This window comes from Rhea americana, unplaced genomic scaffold, assembly GCF_003343005.1.
Source record: "Rhea americana isolate MKP2758 unplaced genomic scaffold, rheAme1 scaffold_26, whole genome shotgun sequence".
Lineage (NCBI taxonomy): Eukaryota > Metazoa > Chordata > Aves > Rheiformes > Rheidae > Rhea > Rhea americana.
In genome coordinates, this window is record NW_028186379.1 from 1,188,927 (window position 1) to 1,204,499 (window position 15,573).

Below are 15,573 nucleotides of genomic sequence, written 5' to 3' on the forward strand. Positions count from 1 at the left end.
GAAACTGTTAAAAACAACAGCAAACGATTGTGATTAGTTGAGGCATATCAGGTCGAGACAACATAATATTGACTCCATTATGCTAATTAATAGCTAGCTAGGTCCCTGCTGGAAAAATCTCACAATTCATCTATTGTCATGTGTATTACTTCGACAGATAGCATGTAAATGATAAAATGTAAATCCCAGTGAAACAGAAAATTAATGATTCATCTCAAACTCACTGTGGCAGCAGATAAACATGCTGTGAGCATTTTTAATCTTGAGTTATTTAATCACACAGTACAATTACTCCAGATGTACTTCATGAATTATGAAATAAAGTTCTTTAGCACTCTTATGTGAAATTATTAGGCATTTAATAATCTACACCTCAAGCTTGTTAGAAATGACACTTCAAAAAGAAACAATTCACTATTCTGCAATTCATTAAGACATTATTCTTATTTTTTAATCCAAATTCTACCCAAGGATTAAATAGATTTTTTTATTAAAAATTAAGTGTATACATCTTAATATCATGCCTCTGGAATTTAAAATGGCATAGTCACAGTCACAGAATTTGGCTTTTTTCATTTATTTGTTTAAGCACTACATACTTTGAAAAGCAAAGCAGTCTTTTGAAAAGCAAAGCTGCAGAAATTATAGTTACTGCAAATTACATGAAATACATGCATGATCATATCTGAGTGGGATTTTACATTCATTGTCTTTTTTGATGTGTGTRTACTGTGTAAGCATATATGAAAAAAATTATTGCTTTTATTTATTTAGATTTTGCTATATCTATTAATACATATATATGGAAATGATATATTTTAGCTGAATAAAAGAATAATATAGTATTACATACTGATCCTTGATCCCACAAAGTCTTTTGCCTGTACTTAACTTTGAAAAATATTTCTATGATCAATTTCCATAAGAAATATAATCTAATCTCATAAAAGTGGCCTGCGTTTCAACCAGCTCCTTTAATGAAGAATTAAAGCACGAACTTAGACACCTTTTCTCTTTTGTTTTGTTTTTTAAAGATAAAAATATTTTGGTAATATTCATATTACCATATTACCAATTATATTATTGTATTTTAACAACATATTAGCCGTTTGCATAATGGGATAGTGATTGCTAATCAATGTACCTATTAATTACACAACTTTTGGTCCAGTCTCCCTAGCTAAAATGTCTTTGTAGTCAGTTTTATTTTCTGTATTACAGGTGCACTTGTGCAGATGGGTTTGAAGGTGAAAACTGTGAAGTTAATGTTGATGACTGTGAAGACAATGACTGTGAAAACAATTCTACTTGTGTGGATGGGATTAATAACTATACTTGCCTTTGTCCGCCGGAATATACAGGTAGGAGTATAAGAGAAAGTACAGGTAATTAAGAATATTCCTGGTAAAACAACAGTAATGTTTTTCAGTTTGTAGGTGAGTTAGTGGTACTTCTGTAACTGACTTGAAGCCAGATTTCCCGCCATGTTCCTGTTAYGTGATTCCTTAATGCTCGTTCATCRACTCCTGTGTTAATTTTGAAACTACAGCATTTTGTTATTTTAAAAAAAATCTTTCAAAACATGTCCTCCACCGTGGAGGAGGCTTAGCTAATCCTGAAAGCCCAATGAGGAGACCTTGCAGCTGTAGGAATCTGGAAATTAAGTATTTTACTTTTATCCTGTATTCTTCAGTTTACTRACGGAGCAGGGAGGGATTCTTCTCTGCTGGGAGGGAGCTGGATACGGCGTTCCTGGGTGGTGTCCCACCCTCCGTTAGAGACATTAACGTAGAGCGTGATGGCTTCTGCTCTAGCACGCATGAAGAAGGTATTGCTAGAGCGCGTGGGATTGTTCATTTCTGTCAGCTGGAGGCCAGGCCGAAACCCAGGAATTAATTCTCCCCAGCCATCCTATATCTTYGCTATAATCCGTCCTATTGCCCCTGTCAGGTGAGGTTTTCACTGTCCTCAGGGAGCACTAAATTTGTGTTCAGGAAGCCTTGGGAGGAGGTGAACTGTCAGGTAATTTCACTTATTTAAAAACACAGCTAAACCAGGGTATTACCTCCAACATACATGCAAATGATTTAGGATGTTCAAATTTAAAGTCAATATTTAAATCTTGGGAAACCCAGAGTGAGCGAAGATCTTAGCACACAGATATAAGAAATACCATTTAAAAATACAATATACGTGTTCATCCAGTACCTTTGCTGAGTGATGTTTGGAAGAGAGTCCCCATACAAAACAAGGGACGGTAACTAAAGCAGTACAGGTTAAAAGTAGCCAAAATAAGATATGTAAGAATAATTGGATGGTCCGTATCTGGAAAAATAAASAATATTCTTTTAGGCAAGATACCAGTTTGCCAGATACAACAATTGACAGTTCAAGTCTTAGGAACAAATAACAGCTAGGACCATATCCACAATTAATTAACATTTCAACTRTATCTGAGTGAAGCTTCAGCCCCTGGGATCAGTTGATGTATCCTTTAAAAATGTGATCAGATACCCTACTAGGTAGGCTGGAAGAAAGCAACCCAAAGTCATTTCAGTCCAGTTTTCCAGGTTAGAGGTTTTATGCTAACAGGTTTCATATATGTACTAAATAGTAGACAATTCATTTGCACACACGTTCCTCCTCAGCAGCTTTACAGTCTTTTGCGTGTATTGTCTGTTTCCTAGTTTTTCACATTTCTCATTTTACATTTAGACTGTTATAGTCTATMGCTTGCTATATTCACAATATCCTATGGGAATAATTGTTTCGTATTAAATATCCCTTGGAGCGGACACAGAGGATTATTTATATGTACTTGTCTAAAAATATTATGTGCATCTGTTGCATTTTGGTAGCTTTGTAATTGAAATTTATATTTTACATATTCAATTGAAACAGTAATTGTAGCATTTCTCTGTCTATGTATCTGATTAGAACAAAAAGAAGAGCATTTTTATTATAATGTTTGTATTGCAGTTGTGTTTTTTCAGTCAAAATACTAAAAAGTATATTTTTAATTGGATGGGTAACTAAGGAAATGCCAGCTACATTTCTTTGAAGATTCTGCTTTTGTTGTTGAGTAGTTTGTGCATAATTCCCAAAGGAAAATGCTATGATTTCACTAGGCAAGTTTTTCTGTTTGCAAACTACATTAAAAGGAAAAATATTTGCTTTCATAGATGCAGTGCCTACTCATAATCAATATTGAATTCAATAGGTCATGTGAGTAGATGAGAATCTTCTCAGCAGCTCTAAAGTAATCAAAATGATCTATTTGCAGTCAGTAATTTTAAGTATTCTTTTTTTCCAAGAAAAAATGAAAAAATTTTAAAATCTCATCAAGATTTTTTCTGTGCCTCACTATAAACAAATACGCACAGATTTTTCAAAACATTTGACCCCAGAGCCTCAACTCATAGGTAAGTTGAGGCATAAGTTGTAGGAAAAGTTCAGGATTTTGATTCTGTGGGCTACAGTACAGAATTCCACAGCAGACTAGCTGTCTTTCGTCTGAAGACAGGGCACAGTAGTGAGATTTAAGGCCAGTCTTGAGATTAAATGTAGGGGAGAATATAAAACATCARGCTAGTCCAGAGGTCTTCACATCCCACCATCCTTGATCTTGTATAATAATTAAATAACCTTCAGTATTGTAGACTTAGAGTACCAGTAATCTGGATGCCTCAGGATCTAGAAATGGTAGTGTTCAGAATATAAGATAATCTTACAGTTGCCTCAACTGCGTTTGAGTTATCAAATTATTTCTAGGAAACTTTTCTGTGCCCTATAACCTGATTTTGAAAGACGAGTAACTGAATCCCAGTCTAGTACAGATTAGCTGATTTCCATGAGGAACCTCTTAAACCTCTGGATTTCAGTAYGTGTTGTAAGAGGTTAAAATGAGATAAACCTATTGCTATTTTTTTTTAATGAAAGGTATTTTTCACTTAGTGAATTCCTGTACTAGCTAAGCAAAAATAAGTTAATCATCAGGAAAACTGAGTGTATATACAGTAGGTAAAAACATTTTTAAATACAAAGATACTATCTCTGGCTAAAAAAGTCCCTGAGCTGTCAGTTGCTGGAGGCTGGGATGGTGTACATACCAGGAAAATATCACCACAGGCCTGYTTGCTTGTAAGTCTGTTGGCAATACTTCGAATTGTCTGGTTTCAAGATGTCAYGGCACGTATCTGCTGAATGTAGAAATGTACCAGCCCAGAATATTTTTCTGGATGAATGATGGTCTGCAAATAGGCTCTGCATTTTAGAAGCTCGAGATAAGGAAGAAGTTGGTTGGAACCTGCTGATATGAAATGTAAAGCATTCTTCTTTAAAGTTTTATTTATGTGTAGGGGACTTGCTGGAATCTCAAACTACGTCTGAAAATATAAAAATAAAAAAAAATGCTGTAAGAATATTATAGGGCTAAATCAAGCCGTCACATTTTGCCTTTTCTAACAGTCCCTAGAAAAATGACACTTTTCTCAAGTAAGTAATATTGATTTAAAAACAAACAAATAAAAAGCCTTTTGGCTTATGTTACTGCTTAAGAATCAGAAATCCCATTTTCTCTGATTCAGTTAAGTTTTGTGATTACCTCACCATTTATAATCAGGAAGAGAAGGAATGGTATGTGCACTATACCGTGAGCTTTCTTAAGGTCGCAGACCTTGACTGTGAAACCAACAGTAAGCGTATGGGATCAGTGGACATTCAGAGTGTCTGATGAAACCTTGAGAAACAAAACATTTGAAATACCTCACTATGTCCTGCACTCTTTAACCTTGCTATTCTCTTGACATTACCATCTCCTTTATTTTAACCGCAGTCCAGTAAATGTCAGGCCATTATGTGTACATCCTATAGATTACAGAGATCATTTCTTTTGCTCATTACCATCGGTCATTAGATCACAGATCTAACAGATCCAAAAGTAAAGCCTTTCTTATGCCAGCAGCGACATATACTTCTTACCTTTTCTGTTTGTTTTGCTCTGCTGTAGGTGATACTCTGAAGCTTGCTTCATTTTGCTATGTCAACCTCTCTGCTGCTATAGTTGTGCATTAGCTTAATGTGCTATGCTGTTGTATTACGATGTAAAAAGTCTCTTGTCTCTTCTGTCTTTGTCACTGCAAGCTGCTAATCTGAATGAAGTGGAAAAAGGTCAGTTGTCTTTTAAGCCTATTTTCACTTACTTTGGTTTCTCACTTTCCTTTCCTTAAAGGTGCATGGATTTCAGTTCTTAAAAATGATCGAATAAATTGTATATAGATATCATGTAGAAAGCTCACTGTAAATCCTAAAATCAGGCACTTGGTTCTTGCTATGAATACGTATAAAATKAATGTCATTGAAAATACACATCACTTTACACAGTACTTTAATGCTGTCTTCATTGTCTTTTTTTCAGCTGTATTAAAAATGTATATAACCACTGATAGGACAAACAAAGTCTTACATAATGGTCTTCTGAAGTCTTTATTCTCACTGTGTTTCAGACATACCTTGGCTCCGTTCTTATGTATTTTATTTTATAACACTGTATTGCTTTAATTTCTTAGTTAGATAATGGTATTAGAAATTATGCTGGAATATAAAATGGCAATATATAGATACAGATATCTAAAGTGCCRAAAATAACCATGTTAAGCTGAGCTTATGGTACAAGAGAAGTAATGGTGGAGGGATTTGACCTTAACTTTAGATATTGTTGATCAGTGCGATTTTTTTTTTTTCAATTTCTGTCTAACTACCACCAATCTTACTACACAGAAGCRTATAGTCTTTTGATTTTTCTTTTATCCTTTCACTTTCTGGAGGAGAAATCTGTTTTACTATCTCAGAGCTAACATAATGATGCCATATTTATAGAGTTTGATGTTTAGTTTGGAAAGGAAATGAGTCTCAATATCTTGTATTGTWTTTGCCATTAAGTTAACTGAGTAAATATATTGTACAGTGTATAAAAAAATATATCTCACAAGTATAAAAAAGTTATTTTCATTATCCATGAAACACCATATTGGTCAAGGATGCAATTGTACTATCCATGTTGATTAATTTAGACATCATTCATATCACTTAAATTCAGAGCTTTATTTTCCTCTGTAACTGATAGAAGGAGACATTTCCAGAAAGTGGTTCAGACCACAAGTGTTACATGCTTAAAGCTGCATTCCATTTGGACGGGTTACTGTAGTTGCATTTTATTATTGTTTCTTTGGACAGCAAACCCTCCATTTTTCTTTCTCATTATTGCTTCCTAAGTTGTAATATTTTTTATATTGTTTTGTTACTACCCCAATATGCTACTAGTTGATTTTATAACAGTGCTTGTCCTAAGATCGATTAAAAAAATGCAACATCAATGTAAATAAACATAAAAGTTTTGTTCTTAGTTGGTCTTGCTTTTAATACTAAACAAACCAAGCAGATTACAGTGATTAATAGATTGACATCTGTGTTTCATGGATAAAATTTGGCTTTACAGTTGTCAAAAGCACTATTACCTGCCTGGTCTCACTGATTTCTACTAGTTTAAATTATAAATCTTTAGAATTTTCTCTTGTAAATTAAAAAAGATTTATTTTCTATACCCATGAAAAATAGCTTTTCAAATGGGAAGTAAACTGAGGATGCTGCCATGAGGAGATTCAAGTGCTTATTTCAAGTTGAAATGGCTGTTACCATTGTGTAATTATGCTTGCTGGTAGTTTAAGTATCTGTTTCAAATTTGAGTAAAGGTCAAACTGGAATGAATCATAAACAGTTATAGTCATTGGAAATGTATGAAACAAAGGTGAATCATAACATATTAAAATTACTGATTTTATCAAGAAAATATTCCTCACAAGCAAATTATAAAAGACCCAGAGGATGTGAACTAAGTACAGAACCAAAATTAAGCAGATGTGTATGTGATATAAACTTACATTACTTTTCCAGCTGAACATGAAAGTTATTAATGGTCTATAAGTTACTTGTAGGATAGATCAATTTTACTGTTTCAGAGATCTTCAGAATTCTGACAGTAGTAGAAAAAGAAGGATAATTTTAAGTAATCTTCTCAGTTTAGGGGAGCCCTAAATATAGACATATGTTTTATTTTTATATGTTTCACAACTTTGTTACATGGCGTTCTTGCTACCTCAGTAAAGGAGTTGAGCTGCTAATACTTTCAATTCACTTGGTAATCYAGTAAGTACCTACCTAAAATTTAAGTGTGCAAGTAATCTAATRCAAATCATACCATGTCAGACTTGATAAATATGTCTAATTATTTTATTATATCATCATTATCCTCAGTCTTGTAAGAATTACAGATAAATGTTACAATTTGATTAGGGTGAAAAAAGATGGTTGTGCTATTCTTGGTTTTCATCTCTCATAGGAAAATTTTCAATTTCGTGTTATCAATATACTTAAATGACCGTTCTGTTCTGTATTTCAGTATTAAAGCACTTGTGTTGCATTTTCACAAATGCTGAAGAGGGAATATGCATGATATCCTTGGCAAGCTTAGTCACTTACTACTTCAGTTTGGTCACTGCATTAGGGATTCTGGACCATGAATCCATCCTTTTGTTTCCCTAAATTGTCTTAAAGCTTCACAGCTTACCTGCCTAAAGTCACTATTTCTCTTGTTGCCAAACTGCATATGTAAAACGACTAGCTATGCTAAATAACTAAATAAATAAGTCTCCCTCTTGCACTGAGATCCACAAGGATGAGACATAGCTGAACAGAGTTAGGTAATCGTGAAAGACTGGAACAGTCCAACAATGAAACAGGTCCAGAACTTGCCTTTAAAATTAATTCCAACAGAATTTTCATGTTCTGGATTATGAGTCCTGCTGTGACTGTAAACTTTTTTTTTAATTATTTTAAGCAACTTTATCCATAATATAGTATACTTTCATTTTCTTTTTCTGAACCATGGGTTCAGCACTTTAGATAATTTACCTATGTTGTCTGCCGTTCATCAAACTGAAGACTTCTTACAAACGCAGCACTTTTCTGTTTATACATTGATAAATAGCATTGACATTTTCCTACAGTCTACTGGCTATTCGAGTCAAAAGTAATTAAACAGTGACTCCCAGTCACAGATTCAATTAGTAATACCCATTTGATAAAACATAAATATTGCAGAATTTGACTTACAGTATATGGCAGCCAAGCTGTGAAGCTGGAATAGACAAATATGTACACAACTAAAATCCAGCTATTTTAGTAATTACCAGTACGTCTGCAATATATATTTGATATCTTTCTTTTGGAACAAGGGCTAAGTCTTCCAGTAAAAACCTGGTTACGACAATTAAAACTGACCTTTCTTTTGAATTTTGTCCTCAGTTTTCCTTCTAATATCATACTCAGCTTTGTGCTAATAACACTGGTGGTTTTAAGGTTGTCTCTTTAGTAAACCTGCCTGTATTTTCTTGGTCAATTAATTATCTATATGCTGTTCTATTCAGAATTCCATGCCTGTCTGTGTTAAAGTGCTTCCCTTCCTTCAGTAGTATACTGGCTTATGTTTCCTTATTTAACTGTATTTTTAATTTATTGCTCACTTATTTAAAGTAACAGTGATGTACATCCTTTTTCATCTCATTACATTATTCCTTGTTATTTGTTGTGCTCCCTGTCTTGTATATGTATATATTGGCTAATCCAGAGTTAAGATTTTCTGCGATTTATAATCTCATCAAATCATAAGAGTGAACCACCACCTGGCCTATGAGTTTATAACTCTGATCGACTAGGTAATCAAAGATTGCACAGAGTTCATCATCTGTATGTAACAGTGTTATCTGGCTGCTTGAGTTTCAAGTCTCTATAGAGAGTTTTAAGTCTCTCTGTATAGCTGTAAATGTTTCGGTCTTGACCGTGGAATGATCTGTTCATTCGGGCTGCACTGACCGTGCAGAGTCTCACTGATCTAGGTCGTACTCCTTGCCAGAAATGACGCTGCACAGATTAGGCAAGATATCTCATGAAAAGAATTATTGMTATTTCTATTTAAACATTGAAAGCTTCTAGTAGGATTTCTAAAACTTATCCACTGCTTATTTTTAAAYAAACTAGTCTGTTGCCTATTTTTCTACATACAGAAATCTTCCAGTCTTTGAAAATGTAATTCTTAGCCAAGCTCTTACAGAAGCCTCAGATATAATGTTAGTAGGTGAATGTACATACACAACATTGCTGTCAAGCTTCCTTGAATTGAGATGTTTGCTTTACATTCACTTTTCCTTTTTCTGAAGTATGGTTYTAAAAACATTGCGTTATATTTTCCAGATTAGGTAGTTCTCTAACATTACCTTTCAGTAAAACCAGGAGCTGACTATCTTTTCATTTCAACAATTTCTTTCCTCTTCACCTTGTCTTGGTTAAATTCTGAATAATGCATTGGTTATTCAGTGTGCTAAAGGAGATGCTGCTGTAGTAGGAAGCTATTCTTCAGTGTCTAAGATTCTGTGTCACGTAATTTTACTTACTTTTCTATAAGCTTTTTCTTAAACAGTTATTTTGCTTATGGGAAGGCTCCACTCAGGATATAAATATGTTAATGAAACAAATCAAGAAYGCACGTTTGGGTTATTTTGATTTGTTCTTCTGTTACGTATATTTTCACTCAGAAATTCAATATCTGATTTACATTTTTCAGATTCGATCCTAGTTTTTTTCTTGTTTTTCTTTTTGCTTATCCTGTAAGCAAGTCTGTCACAAATTCTACTTTTTATAATGAAAGAGCTTGTACCTTCTGTAAAAACTGACTTTGTTCGTAGGCGTTTTTACATTCTTATTTAATGGAATGGACTATAGTGTTTACTGTGTCCTTTCCTTGATTCCTGTTTCCTTCCCTAGGCTACTCGCTGTATGCTTCCTGCAATGATATAGTTCTGATTCATTCCACAGTATGTACACTTTGCAAATACAAGGGGATACTTTCCTTCCTTTTATGCTGTCTTACTCAGCACATAAGTCTTGTCCTTTGAAGATGAGGTTTGGTTTCTTGAATTTTAGTTTCTCTTCTGTTTCAGTCACTGCACCTTTGTACTGTGCAAACTGGAAAGTTTCTAGTATTCCGATCATAGTCCGGTCATAACTTCAGCAAGAGCTGATAGTGTTTGCAGACTATTTAGCAGCAGTCAGCCTGGTAGTGGGGCATCTTATCTTATGGCTTGAAATGGACATTTTTCAAAGCGGTCAGCCTGTTTCAACCTCAAACTTCCAGTGTGACTCTCAGCCTGTGTGCAGGATGCCCAGCTCTAACTGGGAGCTGGGAATTAAGACTTTTCAAAACTCCCTGAGCTTTTCGTGAGTTGGCTGAGCACTCAGTGGTGTTCAGAAGGTATTAGGGCCATCAACACATGACTAAAAGGCAGGGTACTACGACTAAGAGTATTTTCATGTCTTCATATTGATGTATTTTGTAAGAATCTAGATGCACAGGCTTGGACACTGCTCCATAAAGCTGTTCAGCGTGTTTGGAGTTGAAATTTCTGAGGTCACTGTCAATAGTAATCTAAGGCATGGCCCAATTTCTGTACTGTAGCAAAATCACTGCCGGTTCCATAAAGCCAAAAGCAATGGTGAAATTGTTTCGTYCTATTAGGCCAGTGCTAATTCGTCTTTTGTAGGGATTTAAGGGATTTTCCACTGAACTGTTACTGTAAATGTAACCTGTAGAGAGAAAAAAAACTTCCAACCATGCTTGAAGGATACGCTCAATATATCTTTCTCTGCAAGTCTCTAATACACTGTTGGAACTGATAATCTTGGGAATATTTAGAGGAGTCCAAGTGTTACCGCCATTCTGTACAGCCCTATTTTTGTTACTTGTAATTGGGTTGGGAGAGGTCATATATTTTTCAGCTCTGCAAATAGTTTAATACAAAATATACTTTGAAATAAGATATAGACGCATACGTGTGCACACACACACACACATTTTTACTCAGTAAGAATGCATGTAAACTAGATTTTTTTTAAAAAAAAAGTGATTTTTGCTGTTTCTACTGCATGATCCTGAAAATCTGAATTCTCTGTTCTCATGTATGAGAGTCACAGACACACAGAGAGATACAYGCACACAGAGGCATGTATATAGATATTTTTTTGTGTGTGTGTATATGTATATACACACATAAAAATCTTTTGCATGTTACTGGCCTTTTAATGACCTAAAACCATTACAGCAAGTTTGCAAATTAACCAAATGCTATGTGAAGAATTAATTCCTCTTATGCATGTGTTTGTTCGAACAAAACTCTTTCAAAAGAGAAAGGGATCTGCTTTTGGTTTGGTATATTCTGGGATGCTAAGAATCTCTGGTATTTCAGGATTCTTTGTGCAATGACCCAGTCATAACAGTTGGACATTTCCGGACTAATAGGTCTACAGACAGTTTGAAGAAGCTTTGAGGTTAGAATTAAAATCCTTTGTATTAGTCATCTTAGTGTGCCACATTTGATCTTCGTTCGGTTTCTTAACTATATTGACTAAATCACATTGTTACCCTCAGTTTTTCTGAGGACTAGCCTGTGCTCGACAGCCATCGTCTTGTGTTAACTCAAAGATCTTTTGATTCTGTAGGGAAACTGCACTGTTTTTAAATCTTTGTTTAGAACCAGTCTGAATCTTTTGATCTGAGTTTTCTACTGGAAGGCTGCAAAGCACTTGTCTAGCCGCTTTCCAGCTTCCCTTGTCGTGCTTGAAGATGTGGAGGGCTCATGYGTTTTCATCCTTAGGTATATGTTTCAGACGTGTTTTATGCAGTGCAACCATCTGTAGCTTTGGTTCAGTTTTGCCTATTTTTTTTTCTTTTTGCTGTTAATGCAGACTGCTGTTTAGCTCTTAAATTTTATTTGTCTGTCATTTGAAACAAGTTCTACATGTCCTAAAAGGTAGATCTGGAAATAACATCTCAAGTGCTGAGAAGTCAGTGTTAGTATTCGTGATACAAAGTCTTACACGCTGGTACTTAAGCACACTTGCTGTGGAAATGGCAGCTTTCTCAGGAGGCTCTGTTGAACCTGTCAACCTAATTGAAAAAAAAAAGAGAGAAGCATAGACTTTCTAACAGTATAYGTTTGTTTTCAGCTTATTATTATTGGTATTTCTGTAATGTTAAAACCCATCTGAGCAAGAGGGCAGGTGCTGCGTGGTGCTAGGCACTCGGAGAACATGACAACGAGCAGTGCAGACTGTCAGGTAGTTTATTGCTTGTATTAACGGCATAATAACACGAGCAGCTCAAGAAGTTGTTCACGTGCGCCCAGGTGTATGTGCCCTCTCCAGAAACTCCTTGGTATTCCAGGAGATATCCTSAGTTACTGCAGGCCACCGTGGCACTTACTCAGATGAGTAAAACTGAGGGATCCCAAATACTGTTTCTCTGGAGGCAAATCCCGCCGGAGCAGCGCGGGCAGCTGCCCGTCCGGTGCCACGCTCCACGTGTCCTTCCTTTCGGAGCACGGCGGCAGTTCTCTCCTGTTCCCCCTGCCCGCCGTGCTCGCCGGACAGCTGAGAAGGGACAACCCTGCTCCCGCCACGGGCTCAGGGCCCCCAGACCTGTGAGTCCCCGAGTTCAGCGCACGCGCGCTCTACACCTGCGGGTCGTACACAGGTTCTTCACGCGAATGCTGGAATAAGCGTGCCTCTCTCTCAAAMTGCTGGTGCGCTTTGAGACAGCGCTGTTCGTGGTATCTTCTGGGTAGTGAGTTGGGCAACAAGACATCAGCTGATTTTTTTAACGCACATATTAGTGTTTACTTTTGATAAAATGCAGTGAAATTGTATTTTAATCGTTTTAAAATATTTTATGGATTATACAGCCCGTGTTGGGAATTACAGCTACTGTTAAGCTCCCAGGAGAAGGGAAGTATAAGCATTTGACATTGATTTTTTTTTTCCTTTTCACAAAGCTGTTTGTAGTAATTATGGTAAATTAACAAATGCAAGACTAGTGTGTCTTATTTAAAGACTCAGAAAGCAAGTTTTCATTGTTGGATAATGGGAATTATATTGATACTCAGTGATAYTAACACCACTTTTTTCAGGTAATTAGAATAGTTAGTTCTAATACAAATCTGAATGTTTCTGGGTGTAATGTCTTTATATATAATTAAACAAAAAGCATATTGATACCTTGTTTGTTCTGCTGAAAAGAGATTCAAGCACTAGTGTTTTGCTGTACAGCACAGCTAAATATATAATTTAAACTAAAAAATATTTTACTGCAAAATTGTCACCTATATCCATGGATACTTGGCTGACTGAACTGAGGAAATTTTGTTTTATAAAGGAGATACCAACAAAAATTAAAACAGTCATATTTATTATTACATAATGAAGTATGGATTTTTAGCATTAACAATTAAAGTCATACCAATTACTTCTAAAATAGAAACAGCTATTAACAGGTCACGGTGGTATTGAAACTAAGCTAACAATGTTCGTTGCATTTCAGGTGAGCTCTGTGAGGAGAAACTAGATTTCTGTGCTCAGGACCTGAATCTTTGCCAGCATGACTCAAAGTGTATCTTGACACCCAAAGGATACAAGTAAGTCCAAAATATTGTCACAGACCAACCGTGTCTAAATTTCTATTTCTTTATCCTGCTCCAGTTCACTTGCTTTTGTTTTGGTAGAAAATCAGTTCTACTTTCAAAATAATAATTTCAGTCATTACCAAATATCTTGGCAGAATAGGCCTGCTTATTTTCATGTAGATCTACRTTATTGCTTAAACATTTCTTACTGAATTAACAGATCCTTTTCAGTTCCAATTCCAGTTGACTTTTAAATGGGAGCTAAGAAAAGTAGAGAGTTTAGTCTCTGTGTCGGTCTATACAATGTACTTTTGGCAATTTGGACTGTAGGAAAATAAGTATATTTAATTGAAGTGGGATTATTTTACTGTTTCTGAGGAGTAATTGCRAAAGAGATTATTAGTAAGGCACATTAGAAGATAGGAAATGAAGACATTCATCCCCAGGACAACTGACCTTTAATTACACAATATTACACAAAATTCTTTTGTGGCACACCTAGGTTATCTATTATCATTCCTACTACTTCTGAATTTGCACGTTTTTTAAAAATGTGACAAAAAATACTCAATATATGTAATATTCAAATGAACATGCAGCTGATTGATAGTTTTTAAATGAAACACATTTCAGACTTAACGGATTGAAATTGTTGTGCATTATGCATATTTTCTTCAAGTCACTTCAGTAAAACTTGTTTAGCATCTCATACTTTACTGCTTAGTTCAAAAATCTACCATGTTACTTTTTGAGATTTTAAATCATAAAATAAAACATACAGTAACTTCAAGCATGTATCTCTCTTAGTCGGCTTTTTAACAGTGCACGTTATACTCCTTTTTCTTTTTCTTACTCATATAATTTAAAGTTTTGCAACTATTTAAAATCACTCTTGGTACTTTTGAACAAGTTTTAGATATTAAAGGAGATAGAACCAAGGAAGGAATCACAAGGTTTAATGAAATCAATTGCATACACCCTAAAAAAGAAAAGAAAAATCATATCATAGATGAATACATGGATTTGTAATCTTCCATTTTTCATGGAGTTCTGAGTGTTCACTCAGTCTGATATATGAGAATTCCTTGCAGAAATGCCACTAGCATTAACAGTCAGGGTTGCATGGAAAGACAAACAGCTTTACATCCTAGTTTGAGGATACACAGTGCAGTCCTTTCTCTTTTGATGGGCAGAGGGATAGAGGATTTGTTTTGAGACTTCTGTTCATTTGCAGAATAGCTCATAAACATGAAGCTATTTGTAGTGAATCTTGATGGTTGAAATTTAAGGCAAAAAAAGTATGTTTAACCTCTATACTTTATAAATGAACTGTTGGTCAGTTCACAGTTGTTCGGTAAATTACAAAGAAAATATCCTCCAGTGGATTATTTGTCTGGGTTTCAACAACTGAGTATATTGCTTATTTTTAGTGTTACATTACTCATAAATTCCAAGAAAAGCTGTCAAAATGATTCATGAGGGCTTTCTAGATTTAAACCACAAATATTTGATATAATGTCAGATAATGAGGAAGCATGTGTAAATAGCAAACCTGTATTCATTACAGTTTTAGATTCTCCATATAATAACATGATTAAGCTACATGCAGTCTTCACACACACAGTCCCAGTAATGCATTGTGTTACAATCTCTAAATTTAACTATATTAGAAGAGATTTTTTTCCTTGCATTTTGAACAATTCAGGAGTTCCTTAACTTTCTCAAAAGCATGCTGTATGGAAATAAGGCATGGTGCTATTTCACTTGCTTTCCTCTTTCATAGATGTGACTGCACACCTGGATATGTAGGTGAGCACTGTGATATCGACTTCGATGACTGCCAGGACAACAAATGTAAAAATGGAGCACAGTGCACCGATGCAGTTAATGGATATACGTGTGTTTGCCCAGAAGGATACAGGTGAGAAAGACCTGAAGATAACACAAACACATAGGGCTTCCTTATGTTAAAGTCACAGTTTTCTTGGAAATGCTAATTTTTCTGTTT

General features: G+C 35.1%; 1 protein-coding gene across 4 annotated transcripts in view; it reads left to right on the top strand.

Annotated features, from left to right (window-relative positions):
• SLIT2 (slit guidance ligand 2) overlaps window positions 1–15,573 on the top strand; it is a 250,429-nt gene that overhangs the window by 216,171 nt on the left and 18,685 nt on the right. For all 4 annotated transcript variants that reach the window (XM_085307492.1, XM_085307490.1, XM_085307489.1 and 1 more), the window contains 3 exons: window positions 1,222–1,361; window positions 13,484–13,577; window positions 15,349–15,486. In XM_085307492.1, coding sequence (XP_085163618.1) covers window positions 1,222–1,361; window positions 13,484–13,577; window positions 15,349–15,486 — 372 coding nt within the window. The remainder of the gene's footprint in view (window positions 1–1,221; window positions 1,362–13,483; window positions 13,578–15,348; window positions 15,487–15,573) is intronic.